Source organism: Phytophthora ramorum, assembly GCF_020800215.1.
Source record: "Phytophthora ramorum isolate Pr-102 chromosome Unknown Phyram_PR-102_s0017, whole genome shotgun sequence".
Classification (NCBI taxonomy): domain Eukaryota; phylum Oomycota; class Peronosporomycetes; order Peronosporales; family Peronosporaceae; genus Phytophthora; species Phytophthora ramorum.
In genome coordinates, this window is record NW_027150663.1 from 575,653 (window position 1) to 588,631 (window position 12,979).

Here is a 12,979-nt window from a genome sequence, read left to right on the forward strand (position 1 = left end):
TCCGCGTGGTGCTGATCCATTCGAGGTGGGGAAAGTGAACGAAAAGCAAACGTTGACATGCACAGCTGATGGCGGCGAGTTTAAGCTTACTTTCCGGGAACAGACGACAGGTTTGTTGCTACGTGTTGCTTCAGCCACGACGGTCGAGTTCACGTTCATGCAAGGTGACGTTCCACCATTAAGCTACGCTTCCACTCTTACGCTCACGAGCGGAACGGCCACTTTAGCTGTGGCAGAGCTGGTGAAGGGCACTAAGGCAAACATTGAGTGCTCTGCGCGAGGTGCCTGCGGTAAGTGCATCGACTACATGTAGCTGCTTTGGAAGAGATGTTGCTCACGGATTGCGATCGCATTCTTTTTACGGTGACAGACCGAGCGACGGGCATTTGCACTTGCTTCCCGTACTTCTTGAGCTCCGACGGTGGTGCAGGACTGGTGTCCGGTAAGACTCACGTCCTCTCTGTCGATCTTGGTCTCAAACTGCACAACCACCTCATCGCGCAGACACACGCCGTGAGCGTCTTGATCTGCTCCTTGGCGCAGAAAACCACATGCAACTCGGTGTCAGCGTGGCATGAGCGTGTACGTCATACGACTTGGTGCTTTGCCCCATCACCGAGCATTCGTAAGACCACTCGCAGAGATTCATGTCGAAGATGCCCACGAGCGCGCTCTGCCCGAGCCATGGCGCAGATCGGACTTCATCCGAAGCCAAGTGACCGGCAGAGCAGTGACGTAGCGTGCAGTGTGCGTTGCTGCTGGTAAATCTGCATTTAGTTCGTGCAAACACAGCGAATCATATCCTCTATCAGGGGGACTGCCAAAGCGACGAGTGGAGACCGAGGCCGGTAGCGTTGTACATGATTCACGGCACGACGGTTCTTCCTTCTTGGGTTGAGCTTTGCCTGTTCAGACAATGGTGGAGCGCAATCTGCCGTGCCAGCCAAACTACAATACAGTATGATCTCAATTGAACGCACGTGAAGCCGCTCTAGCTCTGCCAAAGTTGTCAGACAACTACATGATGTATTTTAAATCGTTGTAGTTGTCACGCGTTCTGCGAGTCCTCCAGTATCACCATCTTGTATAGGTATCGCGAGCAGATACTTCTTCACGCAATCAATGACTACAAGTCTCACGCATTTCAATCACTTCCCCCGTATTTGAACATGCTCTATCGTCATCTGAACTGGACAACAATGTAGTGATTGATTCCTTTATGCGGGGGACGCGGGCGCCCTGCAGGATATTCGGCACAAGTCCCTCGAATGTTGCGTTGTGCGACAACAGGTATCCACAACTTGCCTACAACTTGCAGCACCTCATGATTCGTCCACGCTCTCGGTCATTCCTGAGTCAGGGGTGACCGAGAGCGTGGACGAATCAGGGACCCTGACTCAGGGCCTGAGAGAGACGGAAAATCTCAGCAGTGCTCAGCTGGTGACACGAGACATCGAGCGCTTGTGATTTGTCTGGCAGGTTCGAGCCGATCCCAAAATTAATCTACCGGCAGACAGACACGGAGTAAAATCCTTTTGTGCAGTGTCAGACAAAGTCTGTTGATGTGAAGTGTTGTCGACACCTTCGTGGATGTGATGAAGAGGAATCGAGCAACTCTGGGGGCTAGTCAACGGCCTGTACGTTCGCGCTCGTGACATAACCAACTTTACAAGAGATTTCAAGACGATGAGAGCTAAAGCAAGGACTAAACAAAGAAGGATGTATAATACAAAATCTGGAATTCACTTAGTTTTGTATGTGGCCTACTTGTTGATTTTTTTTCTCTACCAACAATGTCAGGAGGGGGTGAACTCCAACTGGCTCGGCAAGCCGAAACAACGCCTGCGGTTCAAGATCCGTGTGCGTAGCACGCGGGCTTAACCCCAGGACCAAGCATGACCACATCGCTTGGCTTAGGGTTCTGTCACCGCGCTCCCAGGGGGGCTTGAGGCGAGGCTTGGGTGTGGATTTCTTGTCTACTGCTTCATTTTTTTGTGATTTGAAGACTCATGACATCCGTTTACAGTTTGTAGTAATAGTCTGCCATAAAAAAAAATACAAAGCGACACGCAGGTAATATGAAACTTGACGGGGTGCTCGTAGGTTGTACATGCGTGGGCAAGCATGTATGCCACCAAGTGCTGCATCGAAGTAGAATGCGCCCAGTGCAGGCAAACTACATGTAGAAGTACTCAGCTTTACTGACGGTCCTTCGGCTCTTGCACGATGGACCTTCTTCTATTCGACTTCAATTTGCCTTTTTCTAGACTGCCGCATATATGAACCCCTCTTGTACAAACATCTTTTCAAACCTTGTCCAACAGATATCCGGTATATGTTTGCTCCTGTCTCGTACTTGTACATGTATTACACGTACCTTTCAGACCTGGGGGAATTAAAGCTGTTTTACACTGTACCCGATGTCTTGTACTCGTTCGCTCGAGCCACGAAACTCAATTCACTTGCCAATTTTCCAGCTTCTGATCAAGTTCCAAGACCGCGAGCATGTCCCTCATCAACGTCGACCTTCACACCTTGGCCACGGAGGGTGTGGCGTACCTCGCCTCCATCACCGAAGCCAACTTCAGCGGGATCTCACTGCTGTCGTACGATGCCTCCTTTGCGGACATCATCGGCACCAACGCCACGACCCGCCAGCTCGCTGACCTGGACTGGGAGGCCTTCCACGAAGGTGGCATCTACAACAAGGAGGACAACAGCCTGTACATTTCGTCCAACTACCAGTCGCTCGAGGACAACATCAACATCACCGTCGTCTCCCTGGACGACTTCTCCATCAGCAGCACCCAGTTCCCCGACCTCGCCCTCGCCAACGGTGGCTCGTCGTACTACCCGCCCGGTGCCGATCAGTCTGCTACGCCGCCAATGCAGATCTGGTGCGACCAGGGAGACCTTGAGGCCTACTCCAAGCTCCTTGCTGTGAACGTCAACACGAACGAGTCCGAGCCTCTGATCATCGGCTACAACGGACGTAACTTCAGCAGCCCGAACGATGTGAGGCAGCACCCCGTGACGGGTGATCTCTGGTTCACGGACGCCGCGTATGGCTTTGTCCAGAGCTTCCGTACTGAGCCGGAGCTTCCTAGACACGTATATCGCTTTGAGCCTACCACTGGTGTCGTCCAGGTCGTCGCCGACGGCTTCCGCCAGGCGAATGGTCTTGAGTTCTCTCCCGACTTCAAGACGCTGTACGTCACCGATACGGGCTCCCGGGAGATTGATCTCGACCTCACTCGCCCAGCTACCATCTACGCTTACGACGTTGTCGACAACAAGAGGCTGGCAAACCACCGTGTCTTCGCTTTTGCAGACAGCGGCATTCCAGACGGTGTGCACACGGACACCGAAGGCAACCTCTGGGCTGGCTGTGGTGATGGCGTGCACGTCTGGAACCCCGAGGGAATTCTGCTGGGCAAGATCTACCTGGGCGAGGCGTCGAACAACTTTGCTTTCGCCCCTGGCAAGGTCTTTGTGTTTGCCAACGCCCGTCTCTGGGTTGTCGAAGGGATCAACGCTCTGGGACGCGAGGTTTGCAAGGACTTTGGCGCCGACAGCGACCCGCGATGTGGCAACGCCGTTAACCAGCACTAGGACACCTACAATTAAGCCAGAGGTCGGACAATTCCGTGATACTTCGTAGTTGCGATTGTATTTTGCAGACCACGTCTCATCGTCTGGTATGCAGTAGTTCACCCCTCGGAAGGCTGCTCAATGAGGTCCTACACGCTTTAGAAGGCTTGGTTTAGTCTATGAGCCATCCAAGACCTTCGAGCTTCAGGGTTTGAGTGTCATGGCATCCGTCGTATGTAGTACCGCCAAGTGTCAAGTGATGGCCGTCTAAATTTTGTCGCAGTAGCCGGACAATTAGGCAATTATATTGTATTGTGAGATGTTGTCAGCAATGATACTAATTGCTATTCGAGGTTAAAACATATTGTATTGTATCAAACATTTCAAGGAATATCCAAAGTAATAAGAATCATTGGCATTTGACAAAGTTCAATAAACATATTATAGATACCCAACTATTATAATATGCAATAAGAATAATTGTCATTTGACAAAGCTCAATAAACATATTATTGAAAACCAATTATTGTTTGTATTGCACTATCCCCCCCTCCCCCTCCCCTCCCCCCGCCCGACTGTATCCGCTTGAAACTCTGCTAAACCTCAGTTTAAGAATGCGCTGCAGTTCACGCGCTGTACTCGACCGTTCATCTACCGGTAGTGTGCAAAGTCAATTACCGCCAGGGCTTCATGCTGTGCTGCGCTGCGCCTCGTAGATTGCTGTGCTGCGCTGCGTCTCGTAGATTGCTGTTGGCGTATTCTTCCAGTTTGCATTACAACAACAACCTGCTCTTGGAATAAAAAGCGTTAGCTCAGCCTCCAGTACATCTCTAAACAGGTTTACCGCATCTCCGTTGCACGATAACATTTCTACCAGCTATCAATTCCTTCATCGAAAGCGGCAATGTATTAATGCATGTAGAAGTATGTGTCCATACATGTCGAAGCTGGTGTCTGCATGGTGTTGGCCTTCTGAATGGCAGCAACACGTATCGAGATCTATTGGCTAGATTCATCAATGAGTTTCGGAGAACATACGTAAAGAGACTTTAAACCAGAAGCGCGTCCTAGACATCTTTGCTGAGCGGATTGTGGGGCGTAACTTCAAAGGCGGGGGTATTCAAAGTGAGTATGCACTTGAAGGCAGGGCCCGGAAAAAGAACCATGATATAATAATAACTATATACTGGCATTTCAGTAGAGAAACTAGGGCCCTCAAAGCCCAGATCGAATGACTGGTTCATGTGTACATTACCATCTCTTCCCACAGCCATGCCCACTCACTCATTTTCATATATGGCAAGTAGCTCGCGCAGATTTTCCTTTCGTAATGATTTAGAAGGACTGTTCGCATTGGGAACTTCTCAAACTGAAATGTCATTCAAAGCCTAAGAGTTGATCTAATAGTTGCAATCTTTATTATTGCCGTCATAAGTATTGCAGTAGTTTTTATTATGTTTTTTCTCTCGAGAAATACAATTTTATATTTTATTTTCCGAGCCCTGCATGAAGCAGAGGCCCACAATCGAAATCATAGGTAATTGGATCGAATGTCCACGGCACAATTGCTATTTCAGGTGGTATCCAGCAGCACTGTGGCTGGGAATTGTGTCGATCTAGCCGTAGCACATTGGAGTCTATCACGGTGCCAAGATATCGCTCGTTTGGCGTTGATTGATAACAGAAACGGGATGCACAACTTGCACGCTCGCGTGGGTGGTTCTGGTTTTCGTGTGCAGGTGTTCTACCGCCAGCAAGGCTCAGAGAGCTCATCCCTGAGGTTGACTACCAGGAGGGTGTACCCATGCTGCGGTTGTGTATCGTACGTCAATGTCCTATTCTAGGCTCGATCGATCGCTCCTATTGTAGACCCACTCGCACAACCGCAACAATCCCCCCCAAAAGGCGACCGGAGAGAGAGCCAAACCCCGGCAGCCATGGACGCCAACCAGCTGCGCGAGCTGGAGACGCTGTGCCGCGTGTTGTACGAGAGTGGCAACGAGTCGGAGCGCGCGCACGCCCAGCAGGCCGTGCTCATCCTGCAGAGCTCGGCCGAGTACATTCCGCAGTGCCAGTACGTGCTGGACAACTCGTCGTCGCCCTACGCGCTGCTCGTGGCCAGCACGAGCCTCACGAAGCTCATCACGTCCCACTGGAACAACTTCACCACGCCGCAGCGCGTCGACATCCGTGCGCCAAACACTAGACCTTTATACTACTGCAACTTGTGTCACAACTAACACAAAATACCATTTTTGTGATGAGTAGGCAACTATGTGCTCGGGTACTTGGCTCAGAAGGGACCGACGCTCGAGAAATTCGTGACCACGTCGCTCATCCAGATGGTATGTCGCCTCACCAAGTACGGCTGGTTCGACGACGAGCAGCACCGGGAGATCGTGGCCGAGGTGACCAAGTTCCTGCAGGCCACGGTGGACCACTGCGTCATTGGGCTGCAGATCCTGAGCGAGCTCGTGACGGAGATGAATTTGCCAGTGGCCGGCCGCAACATCACGTTCCACCGCAAGATCGCCGTGTCCTTTCGAGAGGACTCGCTCTTCCGGATCTTCCAGGTCGCGCTCACGTCCATCAAGCAGCTTCAGATGCACAATATTAGAGGGGCCTCGCCTCAGCAGGAGTCGCGTATGGGCGACCAGGCGCTCGCACTGCTCATCAAGTGCCTGTCCTTTGACTTTATTGGCACCAACCCGGACGAGTCGTCCGAGGAGACAGGCTCGCTGCAGGTGCCCTCGTCGTGGCGGCCCGTTATTCAGGACCCGGACACGCTGAAGCTGCTTTTTGACTTTTACAAGACGACCAACCCGCCAAACACGTCCAAGTGCCTCGAGGCGCTCATGCTGTTTGCGTCGGTGCGGCGCAACATCTTCTCGCCCGAGAAAGAGCGTAGCGCGTATCTAGCCCACCTGCTGGAAGGGATCTGCTCCATCTTGCGCGCACAGGAAGGACTTGCGGACCAGCAAAACTACCACGAGTTCTGCCGCCTGATCGGCCGACTCAAGTCGAACTATCAGCTCTCCGAGCTCATGAAGACCGACTCGTTTCAGGATTGGATGGAACTCACCCCCGATTTTACGATCAAGTCCTTCCGCCAGTGGCAGTGGTCAGCGAACTCGACGCACTACTTGCTAGCATTATGGGCACGACTTGTGGCCGCGCTGCCCTACGTACGCGCAGACACGGTGCCGAGCTCGCCGAACTCCGGAGCTATTAATTTCTTGGACACACGCGTACCTCAGGTTATCCAGGCGTATATGCAGTCACGACTTGATTCTGCTGAGCAATGTGCCGTTGATGACACGCTTGACAACCCACTGGATGATGAGGGTGGTCTTTACGAGCAGCTAGAGAAGCTACCGACGCTATGTCACTTCAACTATCGCCAGACGGGGGAGTATATCGTATCAGTACTGGACCCGATTCTGAATCAGTACGCCGAGGCATGCAGCATCTTGGATCAAAACGGCGGGGCTTCAATTCCACCGCAGCAGCAACAGCAATTGGAAAGCATGGAGAACCAGGCAGCCTGGCTTGTGTATGCTATTGGCGCCATTATTGGCGGTCAGTCGTATTCGTCTACGTCAACTGAGGGAGACGAGCTGGTAGATGCGGACCTATCTCAGCGAGTGTTCCGAGCTATGCAGCTGACAGAACATCGGATCATTGCGTCGGGTGGCCAAACAAAGCCTAGCGTGCACTTTGAGTTATCGTTGCTATACTACTTTAGCAGCTTCCGCAAGAACTACATTGGCGAGCAGCATGGCATGCCGTCGGCTCCTACACCGGTTTCTTCCATGCAGCCGGCGTCGACTGGGTCGGCCTCGTCGCCTATTATGGCTCCTAGCGAGAGTGCCATGTCATCTAAGCACAAAGCATATTTGCGCATGTTCGAGCGGCTAGGACTGGGCGACCACACGGTCGTTGTGAACATGATGGTAACGAAAGTGGGCAACAATCTCAAGTTTTGGGGTGAGACCGAGGTGGTTATTAGCAAGACTTTGGCGCTCTTCTTCGAGGTAGCATCTGGATACTCCTCCGGGAAGCTCCTTCTTGGACTGGAAACTGTGCAATACCTTATTGGGAACCACACAGCAGAAGAGTTCCCATTCCTGGCGATTCCTGCTAACACACGGCACCGAACGACGTTCCACTCGACCATTGCTAGGCTTATTTTCACGACAGCGTTTGACGAGTCTTCAGAGCGGTTTGAGCGGTTCATGGAGCCGGTCGAGAATGTGCTGAACCAGTTGCTGCAGACACCCAGCTACCGTGTACCAGAGGCTCGTGAGGCTGTGATCGGAGTGTGCCGCGACCTGCGAGGTATCGTGCAGCAGACACACAACCGACGCACGTACAGCTGCATCTTCGATCTGTTGTATCCGGCGTACTTCCCGGTGTTTGTCCGCGCTGCTGATGAGTTGTACGACCACCCGGCGGTAACCACTGCCTTGTTGAAGTTTCTGCAGGAGTTGGCGTACAACAAGGCCCAGCGTGTCACGTTCGACCAGAGTTCGGCCAGCGGTATCTTGCTGTTCCGTGAGCTGAGCAGTGTTGTGGTAGCGTACGGGCGGCGGATACAACCAGTGCCGGCAGGGAAGAACCCGTACGGCGATAAGTATAAGGGCGTGGCGCTGTGCCTGGGTATTCTTTACCGCGCGCTGGGCGGGAACTACGTGAATTTTGGCGTGTTCCAGCTGTACAATGACAAGTCGCTGGAAAACGCACTAGAGATCGCGCTGCAGCTTGTCCTATCTATTCCTCACGAGGACCTGATGCACTACCCAAAGGTGAAGAACGCCTACTTTTTTTTCCTGGAGATTTTGTTCCGCAATCAGCTGGCGTCCGTCGTCGCACTGGAGGACGGCACCTTCCGCCAGCTCGTGCAGTCGCTGCACGAAGGTATGAACTCGTACGACCTGGTCATTGCTGCCCAGTGCGCGACTGCCGTCGACCACCTAGCGTCGCTGTATTTCCAGGAAATGAAGAAGAAGCGGGATACGCCCGTGAAGCATGCTTTGCGGACTCACATGCAGGGATCACCGAACATGTGGTCAACGCTGCTAGCGGCGTTGCTGGACATTTTGGTGTACGGCGAGGTAAATTCACAGTGGGCGCTATCGCGACCGATCTTGAGTCTCACACTTTGCAGCGAGGAAGCGCTGACGAATTACCAGCAACAGCTGAGCTCTTCGCAGCCGCCGGAGAATCGCGCACAGATCGAAGAGGCTTTTGCCGCACTGTTCGCAGATGTGCGCCCCAACCTGGAGGCTGCCAACCGCGATAAGTTCACGCAGAGGCTCGGCCAGTTCCGCAACACGCTGCGTGGGTTCCTCACCCTCCAATAATTTAGCTGGGTCGATCACAGTGCGCCAGGTCCGATCCACTTATCATTATCGCGCGTAATGCAACGATGGTAACCAACGCAAGCGGAGTGGAAAGCCTTCGGGTAACTGTGCGACTTGTTCGCTTTGGTCCTGGTTGCGAACCAGTAATGACGACACCCTGAGGATGAGCGAAACGGAAGACGCGATGTACTTTGTGAAGGCAACCTAGAAGAAACCGGAAAGTGGCTATTAGATCGGTGGCGTCGTGGAGAACGTAGTAGCGGAACACTTTGACACGCCGAGAGATTTTGAGTGCATTGCTGAAGCGAGTTCGGACGCATGAATTGAAAAATGCAGCCGATAGATTAACAATGGAATGCATACACCACAGAAGCACCACGCCACGAACATTGCTTGGGTTTTTATGATGAAACCAGGGGAGTTGCAGCAGACAGTGCGGAGGAGCTCGAGGGTGCCTGCTGACTTGGTGCCACGAGCGGTGTTGACGATGGAAGTATACCGTTCTGATATGTTACCTGCGTAGAAAGCAATGTAAGAATCCGTAAATACAAGTCTACAGCGTGTAAAGCGTACCAGCGGGGGCTTCTTCGGCGCTAACGGGTAAGTGATTTGGATCTAGCCCAGCAAGTCGCAATCTAAGTAATTGGTAGATAGCAGAAACAAGCAAGCCGATCTCACCCAGGACCTACCGCACGACCGCACGAGCTGCCACTCGATCCCAGCTCGCTCGAAACACAGCCTCTTGTTGATCCTTGAGAGAAGCGCACGAACGTATTGCTCCGCCTACACAGCAAGAGCCAAGTAAGGGCCTTCCACTGATGACGATACACGCAAGAATACAGCGACGTACATCCCTGATGCAGAAATTCGGACAAAGCAGAGATAGACCGAATGTGCACGGACAGCAGCCGTAGCCGCAGCATATGCAGAACAGGCACGGCCAGTAGTCCTGCATCGTGTTGTTGATCTGGTTGATGGCGATGTCAAAGTCCGTCTCCTTCACCAAATGACTGAGTTCAGATGGGAAGTCGTCCTCGTAGGTCCGAGCTACGCCCGTCACGAAGCGCATCCGCGTTGGATAGAGTCGCACCTCCCCGTATTCCTTCTCGCCGTCAGCGCGTCCGGCGCCACGAACCATCACGACGGACGCCACGCTCGACGGATCGTGGAAACTCGTTGCCACCATCGCACGAAGAGCGACAGGTTGATGAATTCCCCTCCCACACCGCGGTAAGATCTAAGCAAGCGAAGCCATTACAAGATTTGGACCAGCGGCGCTCTGGGGCGCTTGTCCACCGCAGACTTCGCCACTCGCGTCGCTTCGACATCATCAAAGTTGAAGCCACATTTTGTCCAATCGGATGGAGAAAGAGTGATGGTCTACTTGTTGCCTTTTACTTCAAGTGCTGATCACTTTGCCTGCTTGCGAGGGCCTGGGGTTGCGATGGCGTCCAGCACAAACTTCGTTGGAGAAGCAGAGCTCGACGTGCTGTGGGATGTTTGTGCAGGTTGTGGGGCGACGTAGAGAACGCCACTCGGCGACCGTCGCACTACTGGTCCGTCCTTGCTGCCGTGCCGATTGAGACGGGCTTCCAAGAGGCTGCGTGTGAGATCTGTGCGCCATTCCTGGCTCACAATACCCGTTAGATCTGCGTCACTCAGTCGTTTGCCTTCACTGTTCGGTATGGCAGCAGAAATGTTAGCGTCTTGCTGGGGAGAAAGCAGTCCTAACATCTGCAGCCGCACGTACTCTCCCATCTCACGACGCAGCTCCTTGGTGGCCCACGCGGCGAACGAGTCGCTCGGACGTGACAAGTCTGGGTTCTCTCGGAAAGTGTTCACTTTGGTGGCGTAGTAGGTCATCTGCATGGGCTTCCCCGCGAACTCCTTCCACTCCGCTGGAATCTGCTGCTCGATACGCTCCACTCGCAGAGCCATCTCGTACTCGCCATCCTTCGCCATTCTGCAGGTGACTTTTCGGACAAACGAGGATGAAGGAGGTTACATATACTTGCTTGTTAATTAGATCGAGCTGCCATTGATGAGCGACAGAGCGCTAGTCTTCTGCTAAAGACAGAGGCTGGATGCTGGGGTGGACGCTACCGATAGTTAGTGGAGAGATGGGGACTCTGACCGCCTTCTTCGTGTGGAGCTCGGACGACGCGCTCTTGACTTGACGGCCACCCACAAAGATGGAGACGATGTTGCGGTCGTCGCCGAGGAACAGGAACTTCTGGAACGTGTGAAGCACGTCGGCAGCCTCAACTGGGTCGTGAGCTTCGTCGATGGGACTGTTAGCACTGTACGGGTCCACCACGAGCGCATCAAAGTCTTTGCCCACCGTGAAGTTGCCGACCTTGTCGCCAAGTCCCAGCGCTTCCGCACTTCCCATTGTTGCGAGGTGGAAGGCTTCAGCGTAAGAGAGCGAATCTTCCTGTTTCCCCTCGCTGTCTTCGTCACTGGAGCTGCCGTTACCGATCGACACGAGCTTGGAGGCAATCACTGCTTGGCGGATGGCATCCAACATGGACGGAGAGTAGCCCCCCGACACGTCAGTGCCGAGTCCGACCTTGATCCCCTCTTGTAGCAGTCGACGCACGTTTAAGACGCCACTGGAGAGCGAGAAGTTGGAGTTGGGGCAGTGAATCACAGCCGTCTGCTTCTCACGGAGCAGCTCCCGCTCGCCTTTGCTGCACCAAATGCAGTGCGCCATGTACGACCGCTCGTGCAGCAGTCCGTGGTCGTCGTACACGCCCGTGTACGTCTTGCTCTCCGGGTGCAGGCTCCTGACCCATTTGATCTCGTCACGGTTCTCTCCTAGATGCGACTGCACTGGCAGCTTGGGTGTGTGCTCTCTCGAGATCTCGCCCAGTGCTTTCATGAGTTTGGACGAGCAGCTCGGCACGAACCTGGGCGTGATCACGGGCGTCAAGAGCTCGTTCTTCTTGTTCTGCACGTACTGCACGAAGGCTCTCGTGTCGTCGATAGACGTCTGCGTGTCCTCCTGCAGCCCGGAGGAGCCGTTGCGGTCCATGTTGACCTTCCCCACGTAGCCGCGTTGGCCCGCGTGCTCCAGGACGTCCGTGAGCACCTTGCAGGCCTCGAGATGGACCGTGGCGAAATACGAGCACGTGGTGGTGCCGTTGTGTAAGTGGCGTCTCACCGCCTTCTCGTACACTGCACGAGCGTAGTCCACGTCCTGGAACTTGGACTCGTATGGGAACGTGTACGTCTCCAGCCACTGGAGCAGCGGCAGGTGCATCCCCACGCCAATGAACGAGTACTGCGGCGCGTGGGCGTGGCCGTCGATGAAGCCTGGCAGCAGCAGCTGCTCGCCCAAGTCCACGAGCTCGTCAAAGTGTGCGGAGGCTTCGCACTGGCTCAGGTCCAGCACGAAGACGATTTTGCCGAGCTCGTTGACGCCCACGAGGCCTGGTTGAAGCACCTGCAGCTGTCCGAGCGCCACCGAGTGCACCACGTTGGCTTTGTACGCGACGATGTGCGGCATCGGGGGAGGAGTCGGTACGAAGATAATGCGAGGGAGAAAGCGACTTGCGCGCGAGGCAGCAAATTGCGGAATGAACTATAATCCGAGGCGAATTATCGGCGGCGGCCATCAGCACATGTTGCAGTTACCCCAGGCCTCGCATTCAGCGCATTCAGCGCAGAAACGAGCCGTTTTACAAACCTGAGGATCGGTGACAAGGTCGACGTGGTTTCTTGGCTTGTGTTGTTCTCCTGCTCGGTGCATGCTGTTATCGCGGTGTCGATGTTGTCGATGCGTGCATTGATTCGAGCTGCGATTGACAGTTTTATCACTCAACTGCGTCCTCAACAAGTGCTGACCGAGGTTCGGCAGCCCTTGACCAAGGCCCAAAACTCCGATCCCTTCACTCGCTACGGCAATGCAACTTCCTCTTCGATGACTTCCGCAATCAAAGCAGCAACAAGCGCTGCAAGCTCACTTTATACTGGCGTCATCATTTCAGCCAATCAAATCTCATCAAGTACGTCATTTCTATCGT

General features: G+C 53.7%; 5 protein-coding genes across 5 annotated transcripts; 2 read left to right on the top strand and 3 right to left on the bottom strand.

Moving 5' to 3' along the window:
• Positions 1–2,505: 2,505 nt before the first annotated feature.
• KRP23_13331 (Lactonohydrolase oryL) lies at positions 2,506–3,612 on the top strand (the record flags this gene model as incomplete). The annotated part of the gene is made up of 1 exon (XM_067884028.1): positions 2,506–3,612. One exon carries the CDS (start codon positions 2,506–2,508, stop codon positions 3,610–3,612), a length of 1,107 nt encoding a protein of 368 aa, XP_067738650.1.
• A 1,916-nt stretch (positions 3,613–5,528) lies between these two features.
• Positions 5,529–8,954, top strand: KRP23_13332 (Exportin-7-A; the record flags this gene model as incomplete). Its single annotated transcript, XM_067884029.1, has 2 exons — positions 5,529–5,781; positions 5,860–8,954. 2 exons carry the CDS (start codon positions 5,529–5,531, stop codon positions 8,952–8,954), a joined length of 3,348 nt encoding a protein of 1,115 aa, XP_067738651.1.
• Positions 8,955–9,355: 401 nt separating this feature from the next.
• On the bottom strand, positions 9,356–10,140 carry KRP23_13333 (uncharacterized protein; the record flags this gene model as incomplete). Its single annotated transcript, XM_067884030.1, has 4 exons — positions 9,356–9,469; positions 9,528–9,569; positions 9,633–9,737; positions 9,805–10,140. The coding sequence occupies 4 exons, from the start codon at positions 10,138–10,140 to the stop codon at positions 9,356–9,358; spliced, it is 597 nt and encodes a 198-aa protein (XP_067738652.1).
• Positions 10,141–10,364: 224 nt separating this feature from the next.
• Positions 10,365–10,916, bottom strand: KRP23_13334 (uncharacterized protein; the record flags this gene model as incomplete). The annotated part of the gene is made up of 1 exon (XM_067884031.1): positions 10,365–10,916. The coding sequence occupies one exon, from the start codon at positions 10,914–10,916 to the stop codon at positions 10,365–10,367; it is 552 nt and encodes a 183-aa protein (XP_067738653.1).
• A 94-nt stretch (positions 10,917–11,010) lies between these two features.
• On the bottom strand, positions 11,011–12,462 carry KRP23_13335 (Guanine deaminase; the record flags this gene model as incomplete). Its single annotated transcript, XM_067884032.1, has 1 exon — positions 11,011–12,462. One exon carries the CDS (start codon positions 12,460–12,462, stop codon positions 11,011–11,013), a length of 1,452 nt encoding a protein of 483 aa, XP_067738654.1.
• Positions 12,463–12,979: the final 517 nt, after the last annotated feature.